The following is a 22,025-nucleotide window of genomic DNA, read 5'->3' on the forward strand; positions in this document are numbered from 1 at the left end:
ATCATTTTGCCTGTTTTAAACAAAAACTCTCTTCATTTAGATTTTATTATTAAGAAAACAAGGAAAAATATCTTCTGTCGTTTTACTGATCTAGTAAATGTATCTTGATTTAAGAATATTTAGATATTTGGACTGGAAACAAGACAGAATTACTGAGTAAGAAGAGTATAAAAAATGCTTCTGTACTTTGGCTAGGAGGACATGAGAGTTGGCATTCTTTTGTATAAACTATAATCCTGATCTGCCAACATTGTCGCTCTCTGATAAATTAAAATAAGCTGATAACATCACTGTTTACTCCAGAACGACTGTACAGCCAGATCTAATTCTGCTGCAGTATTGTCCTGTTTAAAACAATCGGCATTGTCAAAGCGCTATACAAATAAAGATGACTTGACTTGGCAAGAGAGGGAGATGCGCTCTGTGGTATTAAATGGAGGATAAATGCTCATTTTGTTTTATTTGATTCGCTTCGTTCTGCTTTCTGCTTGGCCTGCTGCTGAGTCTACATCGCTTTAAGGCAACTAGAGCAAGCACAGCTGTCAATCATGATGTTACACCACGTTTTTATAACATCAAATAACTAACTAAAGCCAAACTTATTGGGGAAAACGAGCACTTCATCAGGATGATAAGAACTACCTGAAATTACAGAAATGTTTTGATGTTTTAGTTTTTGCTCACATCTTATTCGTTTACATGAGCTATACTGGATTGAAATACTTTGGCTGTACTTTTCAGGACATGTCTCGGTCTGAAGTCATAACTTTGTAAAGGTAAGAATGGAATTCATCAAAGCAGTTTGCCTGTATTTGCTGTTAAAATTGCATTGATGGACCACTAGGCATACAAACAAAATCACAAACATAATATTAATAGACATTTCATAGCTTATTTATTTTACAAAAAGCCCTGAGACTGTGAGCTATATTAATGGCACAATTCTTTTTAACTAGTATGGTCTTAATTATAAGGGTTGGTAAAGATATGATTTAGAGAGAGTATTGATTTGGAGCTATTTAGGCTGCCGGTAACGTGACCTCTTAAGATATTCAGTTACAGACTCAATATCAGGCACTGTAACTGGATAGGAACGGTGAGAAAATCTTCACGGTTTAGCAGAAGTAAAGACATCAGCAGAGGCTTCTTCTCATCTGAGGATACGTTTGGTACGCAGCAGAAGTTAAACGGCACTAATGATGGTTTAAGTGTGTGAGCGATGTGTTAATGCACAATCGCAGTAAATCTAATTTCCTAAAGTGAATCTGGCACCGTTAACAGCCAACATGCGTAACCACTGGACTACCACAACTCTCTGGGGAATTCTGGCACACTGCTGAAAATACTCTTCTTACTTAGTATTTTTGTCTTGTTTCTAGTCAAAATATCCCAAAATTCTTACATTAAGAAACATTTGCTAGACAAGTAAAAATGATTGTCTTGTTTTGGGAAAAAATAACTCAAAATTAGGAGAGTTTTTGGCTTAAAATAAGATAAATAATCTGCCAGTGCTGTTAGCAAAATATATATTTTTTGTTTGAATTAAGATTATTTTTCTCACCCCATTGGCAGATTATTTATCTTATTTTAACTCTCTTAATTTTGAGTTATTTTTTTCCAAAACTAGACGATTACCTTTGCTTGTCTAATAAAGACTACTTTTTAGATGTTTGGACTAGAAACAAGACAAAAATACTAAGTAAGAAAAGCATTTTTTTGCAGTGCAAATTCACACGCTTTGTGACCATAACATGTAACCATTGTGTTTTACATTAGATTTAAATCTGGTAATAAACCGAGGCGTTGGTGTCATTTAGGAGAACATGTTGACTTTACAGGGGCTCCATCTTTCCTCGGATCTCGCTCCAGATTTTGCCAAATAGAGAATGATGCGTCTGATATCTCCGCTTCTCAAGCCCATGTGAGCAGGACACTTGCTTAAGGCAATGCTGGCAAGCCACCATAATACATACAGCTGTGTATGTATGTGTGTATTCGTTATCATTGTTCACCCTATTACCGTAATATGCATTTATGTCCATTAGTGTACAATGTGTGTGTAGGCCTATACTGTGGTGTTTTGTTTCTCGTATTGATCTGTGTATCCCATGTCTTTGTGATCTGATTCTGTCTGTTGCAGCCAGATAAGGATTTATTGTGCTGAATCACTGTCAGAATGATAAACACCTGACTTTGTAATATAGTAAAATCTAGAACGTGTTGCAATTAAAGTTTGTACACCTAGTCTCAGAAATATAAAGAATGGATCCAAGAGCAGAGGTCGACAGGAAAACAACAGTCTTTAATGAGAATGAAAACAAGGCAGTCTGTCGTAGAGGCACACAGAACTGGTGAAGCAAACTCAGGAAACAGCGGGGCTGATCCGGTCTTGAAGAGATGAGAGGACCGGACACCCGTAGAGGCAGTGCTATAGAGAAGATCACAGCCAGGCACAGACGACCACGAAGGTCTACTTGCAGCAAATGCAGGACAATCAAGACAACTTCCAAACTAATCAGACATGAAGGAAGCAGCAGTCGTAACGCATGACATGAAATAATGATCCAACAAGGGCCAGCATGAACAAACACTAGATAAAGGGTAAGCACTCTCACAAAAGTGGGAACAGGTGTCATCGCACGGCAGCAGAGCGCTGATTGTGATGACTAACATGTGCAGGTAGAGAGAAGAGCGTAACGAGCGAGAGAGTGAATGAGTGTGTGTGTGTGTGTGTGTGTGTGTGTGTGTGTGTGTGTGTGTGTAACTGTGCGTGTGTGTGTGTGTAACAAATGAGAATGAGAGAAGCAAAGAGAAAGAACCTGAGACCTGACAGTACCCCTCACTCAACGAGTGCCTCCAGGCGCTCCCGAGGAAGGAGCCTGACGAGACCGGTAGAAGTCATCAATGAACGAGCGATCCAGGACGTCCCGGGCAAGAATCCACAGCCTCTCCTCAGGACCGTACCCCAATCCACCAAAAACTGGTGGCCACGCCCCCGAGTGTGGATGTCGAGGAGCTTGCGAACGCTATAGATAGAGGCCTCCTCGTCGATAGGAGGAGGAGGAAGGGACGGGAGGGCGCGCAAATAACCGGTTTAATGCAAGACACATGAAAAACCGGACAACACAACCGACGGGACAGCCTGAGTCTAACAGCGACTGGACTGATAACCTTTACCACGGGAAAGGGCCCGATAAACCGAGGCATGAGCTTACGAGACGTCTCTTGAATAGGAAAGTTGTGAATGGAAAGCCACACCTGACCACAGACATATCTTGGTGATTTAACACGGTGACTATTAGCGGCTCGACGGGTACGTGTCCCTGGAATGACATAATGCAGATCTCACTCTCCTCCAGGTTCGCTTACATCTCTGAATGAAAGCTTCGACGGACGGGACAGAGACCAGAGCCTCCTGCGCCAAAAAAACGGGAGGTTGGTAACAGAGGCATCTCTCAAACGGAGACAACCCAGTAGCGGATGACGGAAGGGAATTGTGAGCATATTCAGCCCACGGCAGCTGATCGCACCAAGAAGCCAGATTCTGTGACGTGAGACTGCGCAGCAAGCGACCAAGAATCTGATTGGTCCTCTCGGCCTGCCCATTAGTCTGCGGATGGAATCCGGACGATAGACTGGGGGAAGCCCCTATCTGAGGACAGAATTCCCTTCAGACCTGGGAGGTACATTGGGGTCCCCTGTCAGACACAACGTCCGAAGGAAGACCATGGATCTTGAACACATGATTAACCATAATCTGGGCGGTCTCAAAAGCAGACGGTAATTTAGGGAGCGGGATAAAGTGCGCAGCCTTAGAAAAACGATCTACGACGGTGAGGATGACCGTATTACCAGCCGACGAAGGCAACCCGGTCACAAAATCCAACGTGATGTGAGACCAGGGACGAGAAGGAATAGGAAGAGGTCTAAGAAGACCCGCCGGAGGACTATTGCTAGACTTAGTCTGGGCGCAAATAGAACAAGCTGCTACAAACTGCCGGATATCGCGCTCATGAGTGGGCCACCAAAATCTCTGATGAATGGTCACTAAAGTTCCTCTAACCCCGGGATGCACGACCAATTTCGACGAATGCCCCCAGCGAAGAACCGTAGGATGAGCATCTTCGGGTACGAATAATGTTCCCTCCGGAGCGCACGGTGGTCTGGGGATCTGCGAGAGAGAACGCTTAACCATCTGTTCCACTCCCCAGATGGCTCCCCCGACCCCACATTGCTGAGGCAAAATCCCATCTATGGTCGAGGCAACCTCTGACGAGTCAAACTGACAAGAAATCCGTCTGGTTTTAGTTTCTTAGAACCAGGTCTAAACAAAATAAAGAAGTCAAAGCGATCAAAAAACAATGAACAATGGGCTTGACGAGCGTTAAGGTGTTTTGCCGAGCGGATATACTCTAGATTGCGATGATCCGTCCAGACTATGAATGGTACACTGGCTCCTTCAAGCCAGTGTCGCCACTCACCCAGTGCCAGACGGATCGCCAAGAGTTCTCTGTTACCCACATCATAGTTCTGCTCCGCGGGTGAGAAGCGATGCAAGTAGAACGCGTATGGATGTACCTTATCATCCTGGGCCAAGCGGCGACAAGATAGCTCCCACCCCAATGCTGGAGGCATCGACCCTGAACGATGAACTGACGCCTCGGGTTGGGAGTGATCAAAATGGGCGCGGAGGTAAAAAGGTTCTTAAGATGGTTAAACGCACCCTCAGCAGCCTCAGACCAAGCTTACCTGGCCTTGGAGGAGGTAAGGGGGGCGGCAACCTGGCTAAAACCTCAAATAAAGCGCCTATAAAAATTTGCAAATCCCAGAAACCGTTGAAGAGCGACACGAGAATCTGGGACTGGCCAATCGAGAACCGCACGGACCTTGTAAGGGTCCATGCTGATCCCCTCCATAGAGATCACCAAACCGAGAAACGTAACCAATTGGGCGTGAAAGACGCACTTCTCTGCCTTAACGATTAGGCGGTTCTCTGATAAACGCTGCAGGACACGACAAACGTGTTGAACGTGATGGATGGTGAGAAAATCAGAATGTCATCTAGGTACACAAATACAAAAACGTTGAGCATGTCACGCAAGGGCTTAAAAAACCACGGGAGCGTTGACCAGCCCGAAAGGAAGGACATGATACTCAAAGTGCCCAACAGGAGTGTTGAAAGCGGTCTTCCACTCGTCCCCCTCCTTGATCCGCACCAAACGGTAGGCGTTACGCAAGACTAATTTAGTGAATATCTTTGCGCCCTGTAGGATCTCAAAGGCCGACGACATAAGAGGCAAGCGATATCGGTTCTTGACTGTAATGTCATTCAGGGATGCAAAGAACCATCGTTCTTCTTTACAAAGAAAAACCCTGCACCGGCGGGCAACGAAGAAGGAACAATAATCCCTGCGTCGAGGGACTCTGAGAGATACTTCTCCAGAGCCTCTCGCTCGGGCACCGAAAGGGAGTACGATCTACCACGAGGGGGCGCAGTACCGGGGAGAAGCTCTATCCCACAGTCATAAGGACGGTGAGGCGGTAAGGAAACCGCCCGGGAACGACTGAACACCACCCGCAGATCATGGTACTCCTCCTGGAAGACAGAAACAGAAGACACGGCAGAAACAGCAGAGACCAAACAATTCACATGAAAAGACAAATTCCAACTATGAATAGACCCCTTAACCCAGTCAATCTGAGGATTATGATGGATAAGCCAGGGATGCCCTAAAACAATCAGGGTATAGGGAGACTGAAAAACATAAAAAGTCTCTTGGTGGTTGCCGGAGACGGTGAGACTCACCGGAACGGTGACGCGGCGAACCGAAGCGAGCTCTCAGCTGTCCAGGACAAATACAGTAGTGAACTCAGTTAAGTTGACCAAGGAAATCTTGGGCTCACAAGCCCATCCTTCGTCAATAAAGTGGCCCTCGGCCCCCGAGTCGAGGAGGGCCGGTGCAGTAGCTGAAGAACCCGCCCACCGGAGAACAGCCGAGATCGTGGTGCGAGCTCTGGGTGAGGAGGAAATGGCGCTCAGCAGTACTCCTCTGCTGGATCGATGGTTGGTTGGATCATTCTGTCAGGAATATAAAGAATGGATCCAAGAGCAGAGGTCGACAGGAAAACAACAGTCTTTAATGAGAATGAAAACAAGGCAGTCTGTCGTAGAGGCACACAGAACTGGTGAAGCAAACTCAGGAAACAGCGGGGCTGATCCGGTCTTGAAGAGATGAGAGGACCGGACACCCGTAGAGGCAGTGCTATAGAGAAGATCACAGCCAGGCACAGACGACCACGAAGGTCTACTTGCAGCAAGTGCAGGACTCAGGCAAAACCAAGGCACAAGGCTGTAACAGACAATCAAGACAACTTCCAAACTTATCAGACATGAAGGAAGCAGCAGTCGTAACGCATGACATGAAATAATGATCCAACAAGGGCCATCGTGAACAAACACTAGATAAAGGGTAAGCACTCTCACAAAAGTGGGAACAGGTGTCATCGCATGGCAGCAGAGCTGATTATGATGACTCACATGTGCAGGTAGAGAGCAGAGCGTAACGAGCGAGAGAGTGAACGAGTGTGTGTGTGTGACTGTGCGTGTGTGTGTGTGTGTGTGTGTGTGTGTGTGTGTGTGTGTGTGTGTGTGTGTGTGTGTGTGTGTGTGTGTGTGTGTGTGTGTGTGTGTGTGTGTGTAACAAATGAGAATGAGAGAAGATGGAGAGAAGCAAAGAGAAAGAACCTGAGACATAACACCTAGGACCCTAGCGTGTTCATCCTCAGCTCTAGTCAGAATATCTGATGCTCCATTGGGCTGTGATTATGGGGTGTGTTTCAACCCAACCAGGAAAGACCTCGATATGACAGACCAACAACCAATCAGAGCAGCGGAGCGACGCATAACGTTAGTTGTCAAATGTCAACAGAACTCAAGCAACCTCAAATATGTGATATATAGACCCAAGAATGCCAATTTTAGCAGGCAACCTTGCCCAAATAACACACATTTTACCCCCCCAAACACTATTTTTTCCCGGCGTTTTTTTTTCTTTCTTTTTTTTCTTGTGACTATGGCGATCAGTTATCACATCAGTCTGAAGTCTGACGGGTCCAAGAGCTCCTCATAAACCCCTATATTACCACCAGAAAAACACCTTCCTGTTCATGTTCCTATGGTTACATCTTATAATTACAGAGAAATATCTGCAGTACTGAAATATGCGTTGAGTTGAATGTAGACTCTCTTGCGTTCCCAGTATTGTGCTTGTGGAGAATATCCCAGAGGATCTGTCCATCCCCTATAAGGACTCAGTTTCTCTGGCCGCCGGTCTTCATGAGCTGCTGGAGAAAGCGCGTCGATCTGTTGAGATCGTGTCCCCATGGTGGGCATTAAACTCCACAGAGTCTGAATCTGACCTTCCTCAGGGCAAACAGGTAACAACCAACATACTGCGGCTCCTTTACTGGTTACACCTGTGAGCTTTCTTATGGGATGTTTTCTCCTATAGAGAGTTGGATTAGCCCTAATGTGAGCTGTTTGTTCTGTCCTCCTCAGGGTCTGATCTTGCTCCGCCAGCTGCTGAGTTTGCGGTCTCGGTCAGTCAGTTTGAGAGTGGCCAGTGGACTGACTGATAACTCAGAGCTCAAGGCACTCTCTAAGAGCGGTAAGTACATCATGATATTTGACATTTGTCTTGCAAACAAATCTCTGTGTTTGGACCCAAGAAGGAAAGTGCAAGAGTTTGATAACCTTAATAACTCTACATGATTGGCCAATCAGGTGCAGACGTGCATTACCTGAACATGACGGCCCTCACTGGAGGTCAGCTGAACTCCTCCTTCTGGCTGGTGGACAGGAAGCACATGTACATGGGCAGCGCCGGCATGGACTGGAGGTCTCTCTCTACGGTAAACTCTATGGGCCATGTGTCCGTGTTAACCTGCCGATAGCCGGATACTAAAGCTATATACACAGGAACACTTTACATTACCCTGCACTACTGCAATCCTCTCTAAGAGTATTAAAGCTGCATGCCTAGGACATGCTAGCAACATGCTAAATCATGCTAACAACATGCTAATTAATGCAAACAATTTTTAAAATCATGTCTACAATGTGTTAATTCATGCTAACAGTGTTAAAACAAAGTGTTAAAACATAAATAATGCTAGCAATGTGTTAAATAATGCTATCAAACATGCTAAATCATAATAGCAACATACTACTTAATTTGCTAGCAACATGATAATTCATGCTAGTAATGTGCTCAATAATGCTAGCAATGTGTTATCATGTTAGCAAAATACATATACATGCTAACAAAATGCTAGTTCAAACTAGCAATCAGCTAAATAATGCTAGAAATCTGCTTAATCATGCTAGTAACATGCTAATTAATTTTACCAATTTTTAAAAATAATGCAAGGAACATGCTATTTCATGCTAAACATTTTTTTCAAATTGTCCATGTTAAAGTAACGTTACATCATGTCATCAATCTTTTAAGTAAGGGCTAATGTCCACCCAGCCGGTCGTTATCGCAGAATAAACCCCTCCAGAGTGATCAGGACCCCGAGGCGAAGCGGAGCGTCACTCTGAAGGGGTTTATTCTGAGATAACAACCGGCTGGGTGGACATTATCCCGCTTATTACACGCCTACTAGTCTCAAATAAATTACACACTAAATATTGTCTTGAGATTAAATATTTTATTAGCTCTTACGCAAAGCTTCCGCGAAGAAAAACAGTTCCAGACTGCTTTAAGCCTTTATCTATCGCTGCTAAATGTTGAGAGTGAATGCTGAAAGGGTTAGTTCAGCCAAAGATGAACCCAAGCCTCTGATTTACTCACCCTCAGGTCATTATAGGTGTTTATGACATTCTTCTGTCAGACAAATACAATCAGAGTTATATTTAAAAAGTCCAGGCTAACGTTAATCCCAGCAGTAGTTGGAGCTGTTTCTGAAGTCCATTAAATGCAGCTGTCCGTCAAATAACGTGCTCCACACGACTCCGATGGGTTAATAGAGCCTTCTGATTCCAATCGATGCGTTTGTGTCAGAAAAATATCCATATTTAAAACTTTATAAAGGAAACCCGCCTTGAAGTCTTCCATTGTAACCCACGGCTGTTTAAGCCACAAGATGGCGCCAGCGTTAAGCACAGAAGTAGAGCCGGTCGAGATAATACGCAGTACCCGGATGAGCGGTGTGTGTTATCTGGAAATAACGTACCGCTGGAATGGGCGATTGACCAATCAGAATCAAGTATTTCACAGAGCCGTGCAATAATTCATGTTAACAACACGGTAATTAATCTTAGCAATGTACTAAAATATGGTAGCACCATGTTAACATGCTAACATGCTAAATATTAAATCATGCCAGTATCATGTTATTTCATGTTAACAATAATTCATGATAGCATGCTAATTCATATTATCATAGACATGCTAGTAGCATGTTAATTCATTTTAGCAATGTGTTAAACCAATGCTAACAACATGATATAACATTCTAGGAAGCTTCTCTTTCTGACGAGGCCTTGTCACATGAGTGTGATGGCATGCTCTTCATCATGTTGGGTCTGAGAGTACACCGCAAAAAAATGCTCTTCTCACTCAGTGTTTTTGTCTTGTTTCTAGTCCAAACATCTAACAATTCTTACAATAAGAAAAAAATACTAGACAAGTAAAATTATTGTCTTGTTTTTGGAAAAAAATAACTCCATTCATCTTCCCAGCGCTGAAGTACCCCTTTAAGAAACATTTACTAGTCAAGCAAAAGTAATTGTCTTGTTTTGGGGGAAAATAACTCAAAATGAAGAGAGTTTTTGCTTAAAATAAGATAAATAATCTGCCAATGGGGTGAGGAAAATAATCTTAATTCAAACAGAAAACAAGATTATTTTTCTCACCCCATTGGCAGATTATTTATCTTATTTTAAGCAAAAACTCTCTTCATTTTGAGTTATTTTCCCCAAAACAAGACAATTACTTTTGCTTGTCTAGTAAATACTTCTTTAACTAACGAAACAAGACAAAAATACTAAGTAAGAAGAGCATTTGCAGTGTGAGGTGACGTGTTGTTGTTTTACAGATGAAGGAGTTCGGCATCATCATTCATGACTGCAGCTGTCTGGTGATGGACCTGCACCGCATATTCAGCCTTTACTTCCAGCTGGAATATAGAGACTTTCTGCCGTCGATATGGTCGAAGAGACTGCACGGGCTATATAACGGAGGCAAGGCCCAGAAACTGCATCTGAACCGCACAGAAGCCTACATCTCTGTGAGTTGAGCTAGAGCTGCTTCCCTTCTTCACTGCTAGTGGAAGCAGAATGGACACGGAAATGATCCTTCATTCGATTTGCTTCCCTGTAACGATGCTTAATTTGTTTGTTACTACAGACACACTGCAGTATAAATAGAGCGGTTATAGATGAAGATCAATGATGTTTGTCTTCTGCACTGTTTATGGAAGAGAGATTTGCCATTATAGATTTACAGATGCACAGAAAATGAACCGAAGCATCTGTGATCCGCATGTAATCAGTCAGGCTCCTGCTTCAGTCCTGATCAAACCCCTGAGACGTGTGATATATCTCCGAGCAGAGGAGGATGAATCACTGTGGCTCTCATGGGCTGAATGAAGCGGCCGTGTTGATGTGAGGCAGGGGTACGGCTCGCGGACTGCATGTAACCTTGAGCTTTAGCCCAGTGTTGATCAGAGTTTTATAACCTCGCTGTGTGTACAAACCCGATTCCAAGAAAGTTGGGACACTACAAATTGTGAATAAAAACAAAAAGCAATGATGTGGAAGTTTCACATTTCAATATTTTATTCAGAATACAACACAGATGACGTATCAAATTTAAAACTGAGAAAATGTATCAGGCTATTGGAAAAAATAAGGTTAATTTCATGGCATCTCAACAAAGTTGTGCCGTGGCCATGTTTCCCCCTGTGTGGCATCCCCTCTTCTTTTTATATCAGTCTGCAAACGTCTGGGACTGAGGAGACGAGCTGCTCAAGTTCAGGAATAGGAATGTTGCCCATTCTTGTCTAATACAGGCTTCTAGCTGCTCAACTGTCTTAGGTCTTCTTTATCGCATCTTCCTCTTTATGATGCTCCAAATGTTTTCTAATGGTGAAAGATCTGGACTGCAGGCTGGCCATTTCAGTGCCCGATCCTTCTTCTACGCAGCCATGATGTTGTAATTGATGCAGTGTGTGCTCTGGCATTGTCATGTTGGAGAATGCAAGGTCTTCCCTGAAAGAGACGCCGTCTGGATGGAGCAGATGTTGCTCTAGAGCTTGGATAGACCTTTCAGCATTGATGGCCTTTCCAGATGTGTAAGCTGCCCATGCCACACACACTCATGAACCCCAGACCATCAGAGATCAGCTTCTGAACTGAGCGCTGAGAACAGCTTGGGTTGTCCTTGTCCTCTTTAGTCCGGATGGCGTCCCAGTTTTCCAAAAAGAACTTCAAATGTTGATTCGTCTGACCCCAGAACAGTTTTCCACTTTGCCACAGTCCATTTTAAATGAGCCTTGGCCCAGAGGAGACGCCTGCGCTTCTGGATCATGTTTAGATATGGCTTCTTCTTTGACCTGTAGAGTTTTAGCCGGCGACGGCGAATGGCGCGGTGGATTGTGTTCACCAATGTTTTCTGGAAGTATTCCTGAGCCCATGTTGTGATGTCCATTACAGTAGCATTCCTGTGTGTGATGCAGTGCCGTCTAAGGGCTGAAGATCACAGGCATCCAGTTTGGTTTTGACCCTTGACCCTTACACACAGAGATTGTTCCAGATTCTCTGAATCTTTGGATGATATTATGCACTGTAGATGATAACTTCAAACTCTTTGCAGTGTTTCTCTGAGAAACTCCTTTCTGATATCGCTCCACTATTGTCCGCCGCAGCATTGGGGGAATTGGTGATCCTCTGCCCATCTTGCCTTCTGAGAGACACTGCCACTCTGAGAGGCTCTTTTTATACCCAATCATGTTGCCAATTGACCTGATAAGTTGCAGATTGGTCCTCCAGCTGTTCCTTATGTGTACATTTAACTTTTCCGGCCTCTTATTGCGACCTGTCCCAACTTTTTTGTAATGTGTGGCTCTCATGAAATCCAAAATGAGCCGATATTAGGCATGACATTTTTAAATATCTCTCTTTTTTAACATTTTATATGTTATTATATTTTATTGTTAATAAAATATAAGTTTATAAGATTTGTAAATTATTGCATTCCTCTTTTATTTACAGTTTGTACAGTGTCCCAACTTTTTTGGAGCCTAGTTTGTAAATAAACTGGACTGAATAAAGTCGAACACACTGGGTTACACCAGTGACAGAGCCCAACATGACTGCATTTATGGATTCTTTTGTTCTGCTAGAGTTCTCCAGATGTGTTCTGCCCTAAACACCGGACGAAAGGCATTGAGGCCATTAAAAGTGTAATTCAGGAGGCCGAGACGTTCATCTACATCTCCATAACAGACTATTTACCGATGTTCAATCGCAGCACACTCCGGTGAGTCAAGCTAAACATCTGCTATTATATAATGGCCTGCAAAGAAATGTATTCTGTCACAATACAAGGCTAATATGTCTACCGGATGGGCTAGTTACAGCATTAACTAACACAACTATGTCCATTACACACTTATAAGAGCCCCCAAAAGAGATTGTGTCACTGGAAAAACATCTGCTACATAATGAAGCAAGTTTATCGGAATACACAGCTACTGTTGAGGGGCTTTTGTTGGATCAGGTTTAGCTTTGACATCTACCTGCAGTTCTAATGGGAGTGTGTTATATCCGCATTCACAGCAGGAGCATTGCTGATGTTTCCTCTGGACTTCACAGGTACTGGTCACTCATTGACAACATGCTCCGAGAAGCCCTGATTCTGAAAGAAAGCATTAAAGTGCGAGTGTTGATAAGCTGTGGGGAGGAGACTGGGCCGCTGACGCTGAACTTCCTGTGGTCTCTGAAGGCTCTGTGCATCGAGCCACTCCGCTGCTCTGTGGAGGCGGTGAGTGGACATTCATCAGACATTACCTGAGGCCATTACTGTAGCTCATTATCAATGTGCTCATTGCTTTGCTTTATACACCTGATCGAGATTCTGTGCCAAGAGTGCTGATGTACCAGTCCTACAGCACTGGGACTTTACACGGTTTGTATTGGGGTTGCAAATTCTAATTCCCAATTGTCTTCAATATGTCAAAGAAAATATCACGAGTGGAAGTTCCAGGTCTCAGGAAAGTAAACTTTACAGCATGAACAACAAAGTGAGATGCAGAACATCTGACCATCTCATTCTCAGCTCACACGTTTGCACAGTCTAACTCGCGATCCCATTTGCAGGAGCATTACTCCTCAAGCTTTCCCCAGTTACTCCATTCATGCACTTATCCACTTCTCTCTGTAAGGGTGGATGACTGCCAATTCTTTTTCTTTTTTTATCCAATGAGCATCATTCGAGTATCTTTCTTGGTTGTCACCTCATAGTTTTTCCACAATTATATACAAACGCCATTCTTTTATAAGGGGCCGCTGGGCAACACTATCACTGGTCTAAGTATGATCATGTTGAATTATTACCGGCATCCCACACAATGAGAACAGTCTTCCTTTTGTTGGCCCGTCTTTTTAAATGCACAGCCAAAGTCTACTAAAAATAAATAACTTTTCTCCACAGTATCACTTGTATTTTGTCTTGTTTCCAGTCTAAATATCTAACAATTCTTAAATCAAGATGCATTTACTAGATCAGCAAAACGACATGAGATATTTTTTCTTGTTTCGTTGAAAATCAAATCTAAATGAAGAGAGTTTTTGCTTAAAACAGGCAAAATGATCTGCCAATGGGGTGAGAAAAATAATCATATTTCTTGTTTTTGCCCCAAACAGATTATTTTTCTCACCGCACGGGTAGATCATTTTGTTTTAAGTATAAAAATGGTTTTTATATTTTCCCCCAGAAAACAAGAGAAAATATCTTGTGTCGTTTTACTCATCTAGTAAACCAGTCTTGATTTAAGAATATTTAGATATTTCGACTGGAAACAAGAAAACAATACTAAATCAGAAGAGCGTATGTTTGCAGTGAATGAGGAATGAGTTTCATATGGAGGAAGACGGTCTCTGGAGACTCATGTGCTGTACTGTTGTTCCTGCAGAAGTCCTTCATCCCCCGGGAGCAGAGCGATGGCCGTCTCCACAGGATCAACCACAGCACATTCATGGTGACAGACAGCTCAGCGTATATAGGTGAGATTCAGCCGACAATCACAATTCAGCGGAGGAAAGGGTTTAACGCTCCATGATCCCAACTTTACGGGAGCACAGCAAAAAAATGCTCTTCTTACTCAGTATTTGTGTCTTGTTTCGAGCCCAAACATCTAAACATTCTTAAAACAAGAAACATTTACCAGACAAGCAAAAGTTTTTGTCAATATAACTTTTTTTGCTTAAAATAAGATAAATAATCTGCCAATGGGGTGAGAAAAATAATCTTAATTCAAACAGAAAACAAGATTATTTTTCTCACCCCATTGGCAGATTATTTATCTTATTTTAAGCAAAAACTCTCTTCATTTAGAGTTATTTTCCCCAAAACAAGACAACTTACTTTACTTTTACTTGTCTAGTAAATGTTTCTTAATGTAAGAAATTGTAGATATTTTGACTAGAAACAAGACAAAAATACTAAATAAGAAAAGCATTTTTTGCTTTTTGAGGATTTTGTGAAGTTTGTGGACTCCCTGAAGCTTCTCCTAAACCCTATTTCCGTCTCTTAGGGAACTCAAACTGGGTGGGCAGCGAGTTTGTCTTCAACACGGGCGTGGGTTTGGTGATCAAGAAGTGTCCTGAGGCGAACGACACCGCCACCGTAGTGGAGCAGATGAAGGCTGTGTTTGAACGAGACTGGCATTCACACTACACTAAACCTCTAGAGCCGAACCACATCCCAGCATGCAGCACACACACCGTCAAGGAGAACGCCAGCGCTTGAGACTCATGCAAAACATTAACTCTTACAAACATATCGGTTGGCTGTTTCTTTTCACACTGCAAAAAATGCTCTTCTTACTCAGTATTTCTGTCTTGTTTCGAGTCCAAACATCTAAACATTCTTAAAACAAGAAGTATTTACTAGACAAGCAAAAGTAATTGTCTTGTTTTGGGGAAAATAACTCAAAATGAAGAGAGTTTTTGCTTAAAATAAGATCAATAATCTGCCAATGGGGTGAGGAAAATAATCTTGTTTTCTGTTTGAATTAAGATTATTTCTCTCACCCCATTGGCAGATTATTTATCTTATTTTAAGCAAAAACTCTCTTCATTTTGAGTTATTTTCCCCAAAACAAGACAATTACTTTTGCTTGACTAGTAAATGTTTCTTAAAGGGGTACTTCAGCGCTGGGAAGATGAGTCTGTGTTTAAACTGGGTCATTAATGTAGTAGAAATGTGAAATTATTTTTTTAATTTGGTGCCTTCTAGACTGACAAAAAATGTATTTTTGTCTCATGGGGATCAAAGACTACAACTCCCAGAATGCTTCGCTGCCCTGTGAGGCCACGCCCACAGCCACCGCTACTGGATTACTGTGACTGAGAGCAGACTGAACATTTTATTAAACAATTAAATACTGAACGTGTGTGTTCAATATAATGATGGAGTCGCCGCCTGAGTCTCACAGCACTAACCATTACATTTAACATCATAAATGAGCTGATGAGCTCTCGTGATGAGCGCTGAGGTAATCGCGACTACACTCGCGGCATACATTCACAACGCCAGTTCAGTCTGGCGGGTTTCAGTTCATGCCTTTGCAAACTTAACTTCCATAGGAATTAATTTGAGAAGTAGAGCTGAGCTGAGTGTGATCTCCATCCTCATGAGCGAGTGTAAATCTTGCAGAAATGGCTCCCTCTGCTGGCTGTAGTCTTTAGCCTTTGGCCAAACATTCCTCCGATGAAGCAAATATCGTCAATTTGCGTCACGGGAGGAATTTTTCCAGAAATAAAATGCATAAATCTCTTGTTTCAGGGGGATATGAGGCGGGAAAGCACAATCATTTGAATATACTCCAGGGTTTCTGCTGATACAAAGCCATACGCTAATCGCTGAAGTAACCCTTTAATGTAAGAATTTTTCGATATTTTGACTAGAAAAAAAAAGACAAAAATACTAAGTACTAATAGTGCATTTGTACTGGGCACTTTGAGTTCAGACAGCACTCGTGCGATCAGGACATGTTGTGTATGGTAAGATGTCTGTCGCTGCACTGGTTGGCCATTCTCTCCGCCTCTTCCAGATGCTATCTTTGTCCTTCTCATCGCCCTCTTTCCTCCATCACCTGACGTGGGGTTGTCCGTTAGATCGTGCCTGCCGTTCTGTGCTCCAGAGAGAGTGATGAATGGTAATAAAAGCTGTCCAAATCTAAGCGCCGCGTTCGAGACGCATGGGGCCATCTGATCTTCACCCCGTGTGGAGACCGAGCCGTTGCGTTGAGATTGAGTCTCCGTGTTGTCCTGAGACTCTGAAAACTGTTTCTACCGTCAGCTATTAAACATGTTTTATCAGTTTGTAGATAAAGGATCTACTATGCATTATGAAGCGCCGTATTTGAAACATTTTAAAAGGCAGGTTTACAAAATCTTTCTACAGATTTTCATATTCCATCTTGTTTGTTTTTTAGTGGATTCAGAGTTTATACCGAATATGATCTGAAGCTTTATCATAGTTTCCTCATGCACGGTGATTTAATGCATGTTGAAATATGTGATTTATTTGCACTATATTAAATATATATTTATTTGCACTTTGTATTTAATAAAACCATCATGACTTTCCTTCAATGAACATGTATTTTATTTTATACTTTGTTAGAAATAATAAAAGGAAATATTAAAAATATTAAAAATGCATGTTCAGTTATTGGTGTTTGCAGTAATGTCTGATGCACATTAGATGCTTCACTTATTCATATCTTGTGATTTTCTCCCAATACTCACAGCAAAAGTAATTTTTCGCTCTTTGCTTAGGAGTGGGAAAAGACAGTCATGTTTACCATAACACATATGCACATGTTCTCTATCGAGTGGAGCGCTTCACAAACAGGAGCAGATGTGGGCGGGGCTTGATCGTGTCTGTGGGGAGCGGATTGGATGGCTGTGGTTGGCTATTGGCTGAGCTCATGTGAGTGACAGCTGGCCTGTCAGATTTGATTGACGAGTGTCAGGCAGGGGTCAGCACAGATCAAACGGTGTGAGGTTAGTTCTTGATCTGATTGATTATCCTCCTCTAATTATGTTTTAGACTTCAAAAAAGCCTTCCATACTGGCATCATTTTATTTTTAGTGTATTATGTTTCTTTGACTTTAATAATTATTTTATTAATGCAGTCAGAATATTAGCGGGGCGTATGCTAATAGGGTGGAGTCCAGCAGTAGCCGTGGGTGGGGCCTATGCTAATAGGGTGGAGTCAAGCAGCAGCAGTAGTGGGCGGGGCCTATGCTAATAGGGTGGAGTCAAGCAGCAGCAGTAGTGGGAGGGGCCTATGCTAATAGGGTGGAGTCAAGCAGCAGCAGTAGTGGGAGGGGCCTATGCTAATAGGGTGGAGTCAAGCAGCAGCAGTAGTGGGCGGGGCCTATGCTAATAGGGTGGAGTCAAGCAGCAGCCGTAGTGGGTGGGGCCTATGCTAATAGGGTGGAGTCAAGAAGCAGCAGTAGTGGGTGGGGCCTATGCTAATAGGGTGGAGTCAAGCAGCAGCTGTAGTGGGCGGGGCCTATGCTAATAAGGTGGAGTCAAGCAGCAGCCGTAGTGGGCAGGGCCTATGCTAATAAGGTGGAGTCAAGCAGCAGCCGTAGTGGGCGGGGCCTATGCTAATAGGGTGGAGTCAAGCAGCAGCCGTAGTGGGCGGGGCCTATGCTAATAGGGTGGAGTCAAGCAGCAGCCGTAGTGGGAGGGGCCTATGCTAATAAGGTGGAGTCAAGCAGCAGCCGTAGTGGGCGGGGCCTATGCTAATAAGGTGGAGTCAAGCAGCAGCAGTAGTGGGAGGGGCCTATGCTAATAGGGTGGAGTCAAGCAGCAGCCGTAGTGGGCGGGGCCTATGCTAATAAGGTGGAGTCAAGCAGCAGCCGTAGTGGGAGGGGCCTATGCTAATAGGGTGGAGTCAAGCAGCAGCAGTAGTGGGAGGGGCCTATGCTAATAGGGTGGAGTCAAGCAGCAGTCATGGGCAGCAAAATTGAGGCAATATTTAAGTCAAGAAATGTAAAGTTTAAGTAAGAAAAACTTGCAGATTTTATTTTGTACTTATATATTTTAATTGCTCTTCACTTCAACTGTGAGTAAGCTAATTCACACATTTAAATTAAAATGATCAACTTAAATATTTTCAGTACTGGAAATGGAAACTTAAAAAAAATTGTTCCTGTTATTATTTATGTTACATTTCCATTGGGGGGGGGGGGGGGGGTCATAATGTAATGGTTTTCTCAAAATGTAATAAAATCTTGAGCTCATAATGTAATAACATTTTTTATATTATGAAAACATTATTGCATTATAAACTCTTTATATTTTCAGTGTTTTAAACATTAGTGTTGCCTTATTACATTTAAAAAAATCTAATTTTAAAAGTCTAAACTACCTGTGGAATTTAAATATTCATGCAATTATTACAATAATGAAAATATGACGTTTTAGTGAGTTTATAATGTAATACATTTCACATAATGTAAAAGTTATTATATTATGAGCTCAAGATTTTATTACATTTTGAGAGAATGATTACATATTGAACATTTTATCTCAATGATAATGTAACCCAGCTCTGGGAAACATTAAGACAGCAGTAAACACTGAGAAATACGTGATCTCTTCATTTATTACACAGCTGTATTACATCATGAGCTGCTGCTGTCAAACATTAGATGTTCAATAAGTTATGACAACATATGTTTTTACATTGTTTTAACTCATCAATGTAAGTTAAGAAATGTTAAACTTGTTTTTATTAGTTACTCATTTTTTTGTCAATTTAACATAATTTATCACACACACAAACACACACACACACACGCACACGCACACGCGCACACGCACACACACATATTTATAGCTATATTTTTTTTTGGGGGGGGGGGCATAAGGTAATGATTTTCTCAAAATGTAATAAAAACTTGAGCTCATAATGTAATAACATTTAATAACAGTCACCAAAAACACGTCATATTTTTATAACCGTCATACACATTAACATTAGATTTGATTATAATAATAATGTAATACTTATTTACATTATGTGCAGTTATTACATTATGAGTTCCTACAAAGATTAACTGGAGTATGACTTTAACACACACACACACACACACACACACACACGAATAATGTGTAGCGTTGTCTCCTGGAGCGTCCGTGTCGCTCCAGCGCGGGAGGCGGCGGTACTCAGCCAGAGAAGCCGGAGGAGAGGCCGTGACGCCCGCGGTGACGCCATCAGTTGCTATGGTTGCAGATTATGTCGCACACATCACATCCGGGGAGCTGGCGTTAGTTTAGGACCGCTGGAGTGTGGATGATGCGCGGAGGGACGCGGGCGTGAGCGCGATCATGGCCGAGGACGACGCGTGGGTCGTGGAGAGCGTCGCGGGGTTCCTGGGCAGCCCCGACTGGCTCATCCCGCTGGCGGACTTCATGGAGAACAACTGCTCGGGTATGGACACGGGCAGCCTGCGTGTGTGTGTGTGTGTGTGTGTGTGTGTGTGTGTGTGTGTGTGTGTGTGTGTGTGTGTGTGTGTGTGTGTGTGTGAGAGATGGGTAGGTTTAGGGGCAGGGGCTGTGTGTGTGTGTGTGTGTGTGTGTGTGTGTGTGTGTGTGTGTGTGTGTGTGTGTGTGTGTGTGTGTGTGTGTGTGTGTGTGTGTGAGAGATGGGTAGGTTTAGGGGCAGGGGCTGTGTGTGTGTGTGTGTGTGTGTGTGTGTGTGTGTGTGTGTGTGTGTGTGTGTGTGTGTGTGTGTGAGAGATGGGTAGGTTTAGGGGCAGGGGCTGTGTGTGTGTGTGTGTGTGTGTGTGTGTGTGTGTGTGTGTGTGTGTGTGTGTGTGTGTGTGTGTGTGTGTGAGAGATGGGTAGGTTTAGGGGCAGGGGCTGTGTGTGTGTGTGTGTGTGTGTGTGTGTGTGTGTGAGATGGGTAGGTTTAGGGGCAGGGGCTGTGTGTGTGTGTGTGTGTGTGTGTGTGTGTGTGTGTGTGTTGTGTGAGAGAGAGAGATGGGTAGGTTTAGGGGCAGGGGCTGTGTGTGTGTGTGTGTGTGTGTGTGTGTGTGTGTGTGTGTGTGTGTGTGTGTGTGTGTGTGTGTGTGTGTGTGTGTGTGTGTGTGTGTGTGTGAGATGGGTAGGTTTAGGGGCAGGGGCTGTGTGTGTGTGTGTGTGTGTGTGTGTGTGTGTGTGTGTGTTGTGTGAGAGAGAGAGATGGGTAGGTTTAGGGGCAGGGGCTGTGTGTGTGTGTGTGTGTGTGTGTGTGTGTGTGTGTGTGTGTGTGTGTGTGTGTGTGTGTGTGAGATGGGTAGGTTTAGGGGCAGGGGCTGTGTGTGTGTGTGTGTGTGTGTGTGTGTGTGTGTGTGTGTGTGTGTGTGTGTGTGTGTGTGTGTGTGTGTGTGTGTGTGTGTGTGTGAGATGGGTAGGTTTAGGGGCAGGGGCTGCATGGCGCTCGCTTTGTGTCATTTCTTTCCTAACAAAGCTTAAAGGCGTGCCCGATAATTAAGCTATTATTAAAAAAGATTAAGTAATTTAGATGAATTAGTAATTATTAAATTGCATTAAGTAAAAGCACATTCATAGCTATAGCATTATAGTAATGAATTGTTCCAGTTCTTTCAAAAACAAACGTTTGTCTCAATTGGCAGTTAAGTTTCATTATATTTAAAAATAAATAAATAAATGTAGTTATACACTATGGAGGACCAAATTACTCAAAATGAAATAATTAAATAAATAATGAATTTAATAAAACAACAATTAAATGTACCAGTTTATTCTGAAATAATTAAATTTTAATTAAATTATTAAATAATTTATTTAATTAAATATTTATTAAATTATTAAATAAATAAATGTATCTACTTATTTTCTAAAATTACATGAAAACACAACATTTATTGTTTACTATATTTCACAATTATCTCTTCCACACACACTATTATGATTAAAAATAAAAATAAAATAATTATTAAAAGTGCTTTTTCAAAAAGCCATTTTTTCATAATAATATGCTGCATTTACGAACTTAACACCTATTTGATGAATCATGCATTTCCAGAGCACGATATTGCCAAAGATTTTTTTTCATAATAATAGAGGACATTTCACAAATGCCAATCAACAGGCAGTGGGCGGTGCTTGGTGCTGATTGGTTTGAAGTTGAAGAGTCGACAGACATGACAGATCGATCTGTGTGGTTTGATGACATCACGGAACACCAAGGGTGCTTCTCATTTCTTATTTGTGACTGGAAATGTATTTTGACTTTATTGAATTTTCTCAAAACCTGAAAACTATGAGAACTGTGGCTATGTTTAAGGCAGTGCGTTTGTATCCTGATCAATTCCTACCACCCTATTAATTTCCAATCAATTCCCCAATTTCCTCTTGCCACTTGCCTGGCCCAGACAGAAAAAGTAATCAATCTGAAAGGATTATCCAATCAGCGCCAACTTGCACCGCCCACTGACTGTTGATTGGCATTTGTGAAATGTCCTCTATTATTATGAAAAAAAGATTTGGGAAAATCGTGCTTTGAAATTGCATGATTTGTCAAATAGGCATCATTCGTAAATGCAGCATAATTATTATGAAAAACGGCTTTTTGAAAAAGCAACTTTAATAATTAAAAAATAGATTTTTAAACATAGGCTAATAGTTTGTGTGGAAGAGTTAATTGTGAAATATATTAAACAAATGTAATTTTATAAAATAAATAGATACATTTAATAATTTAATTAT

The 22,025-nt window shown here is 42.4% G+C and overlaps 2 protein-coding genes across 2 annotated transcripts in view; both read left to right on the forward strand.

Moving 5' to 3' along the window:
• Positions 1-15,264, forward strand: part of LOC137045126 (inactive phospholipase D5) — a 36,081-nt gene extending 20,817 nt beyond the window's left edge. Inside the window, exons 3-10 of the mRNA XM_067421625.1 lie at positions 7,260-7,437; positions 7,559-7,667; positions 7,784-7,911; positions 10,102-10,293; positions 12,409-12,545; positions 12,881-13,049; positions 14,200-14,290; positions 14,821-15,264. Coding sequence (XP_067277726.1) covers positions 7,260-7,437; positions 7,559-7,667; positions 7,784-7,911; positions 10,102-10,293; positions 12,409-12,545; positions 12,881-13,049; positions 14,200-14,290; positions 14,821-15,035 — 1,219 coding nt within the window. The 3' untranslated portion in view covers positions 15,036-15,264. The remainder of the gene's footprint in view (positions 1-7,259; positions 7,438-7,558; positions 7,668-7,783; positions 7,912-10,101; positions 10,294-12,408; positions 12,546-12,880; positions 13,050-14,199; positions 14,291-14,820) is intronic.
• Positions 15,265-19,492: 4,228 nt separating this feature from the next.
• Positions 19,493-22,025, forward strand: part of cfap36 (cilia and flagella associated protein 36) — a 39,915-nt gene continuing 37,382 nt past the window's right edge. Inside the window, exon 1 of the mRNA XM_067421766.1 lies at positions 19,493-19,743. Within this exon, the coding sequence (XP_067277867.1) occupies positions 19,641-19,743 (103 nt within the window). The 5' untranslated portion in view covers positions 19,493-19,640. The remainder of the gene's footprint in view (positions 19,744-22,025) is intronic.

The sequence above is a fragment of the Pseudorasbora parva genome, chromosome 17 (assembly GCF_024679245.1).
Source record: "Pseudorasbora parva isolate DD20220531a chromosome 17, ASM2467924v1, whole genome shotgun sequence".
NCBI lineage: Eukaryota > Metazoa > Chordata > Actinopteri > Cypriniformes > Gobionidae > Pseudorasbora > Pseudorasbora parva.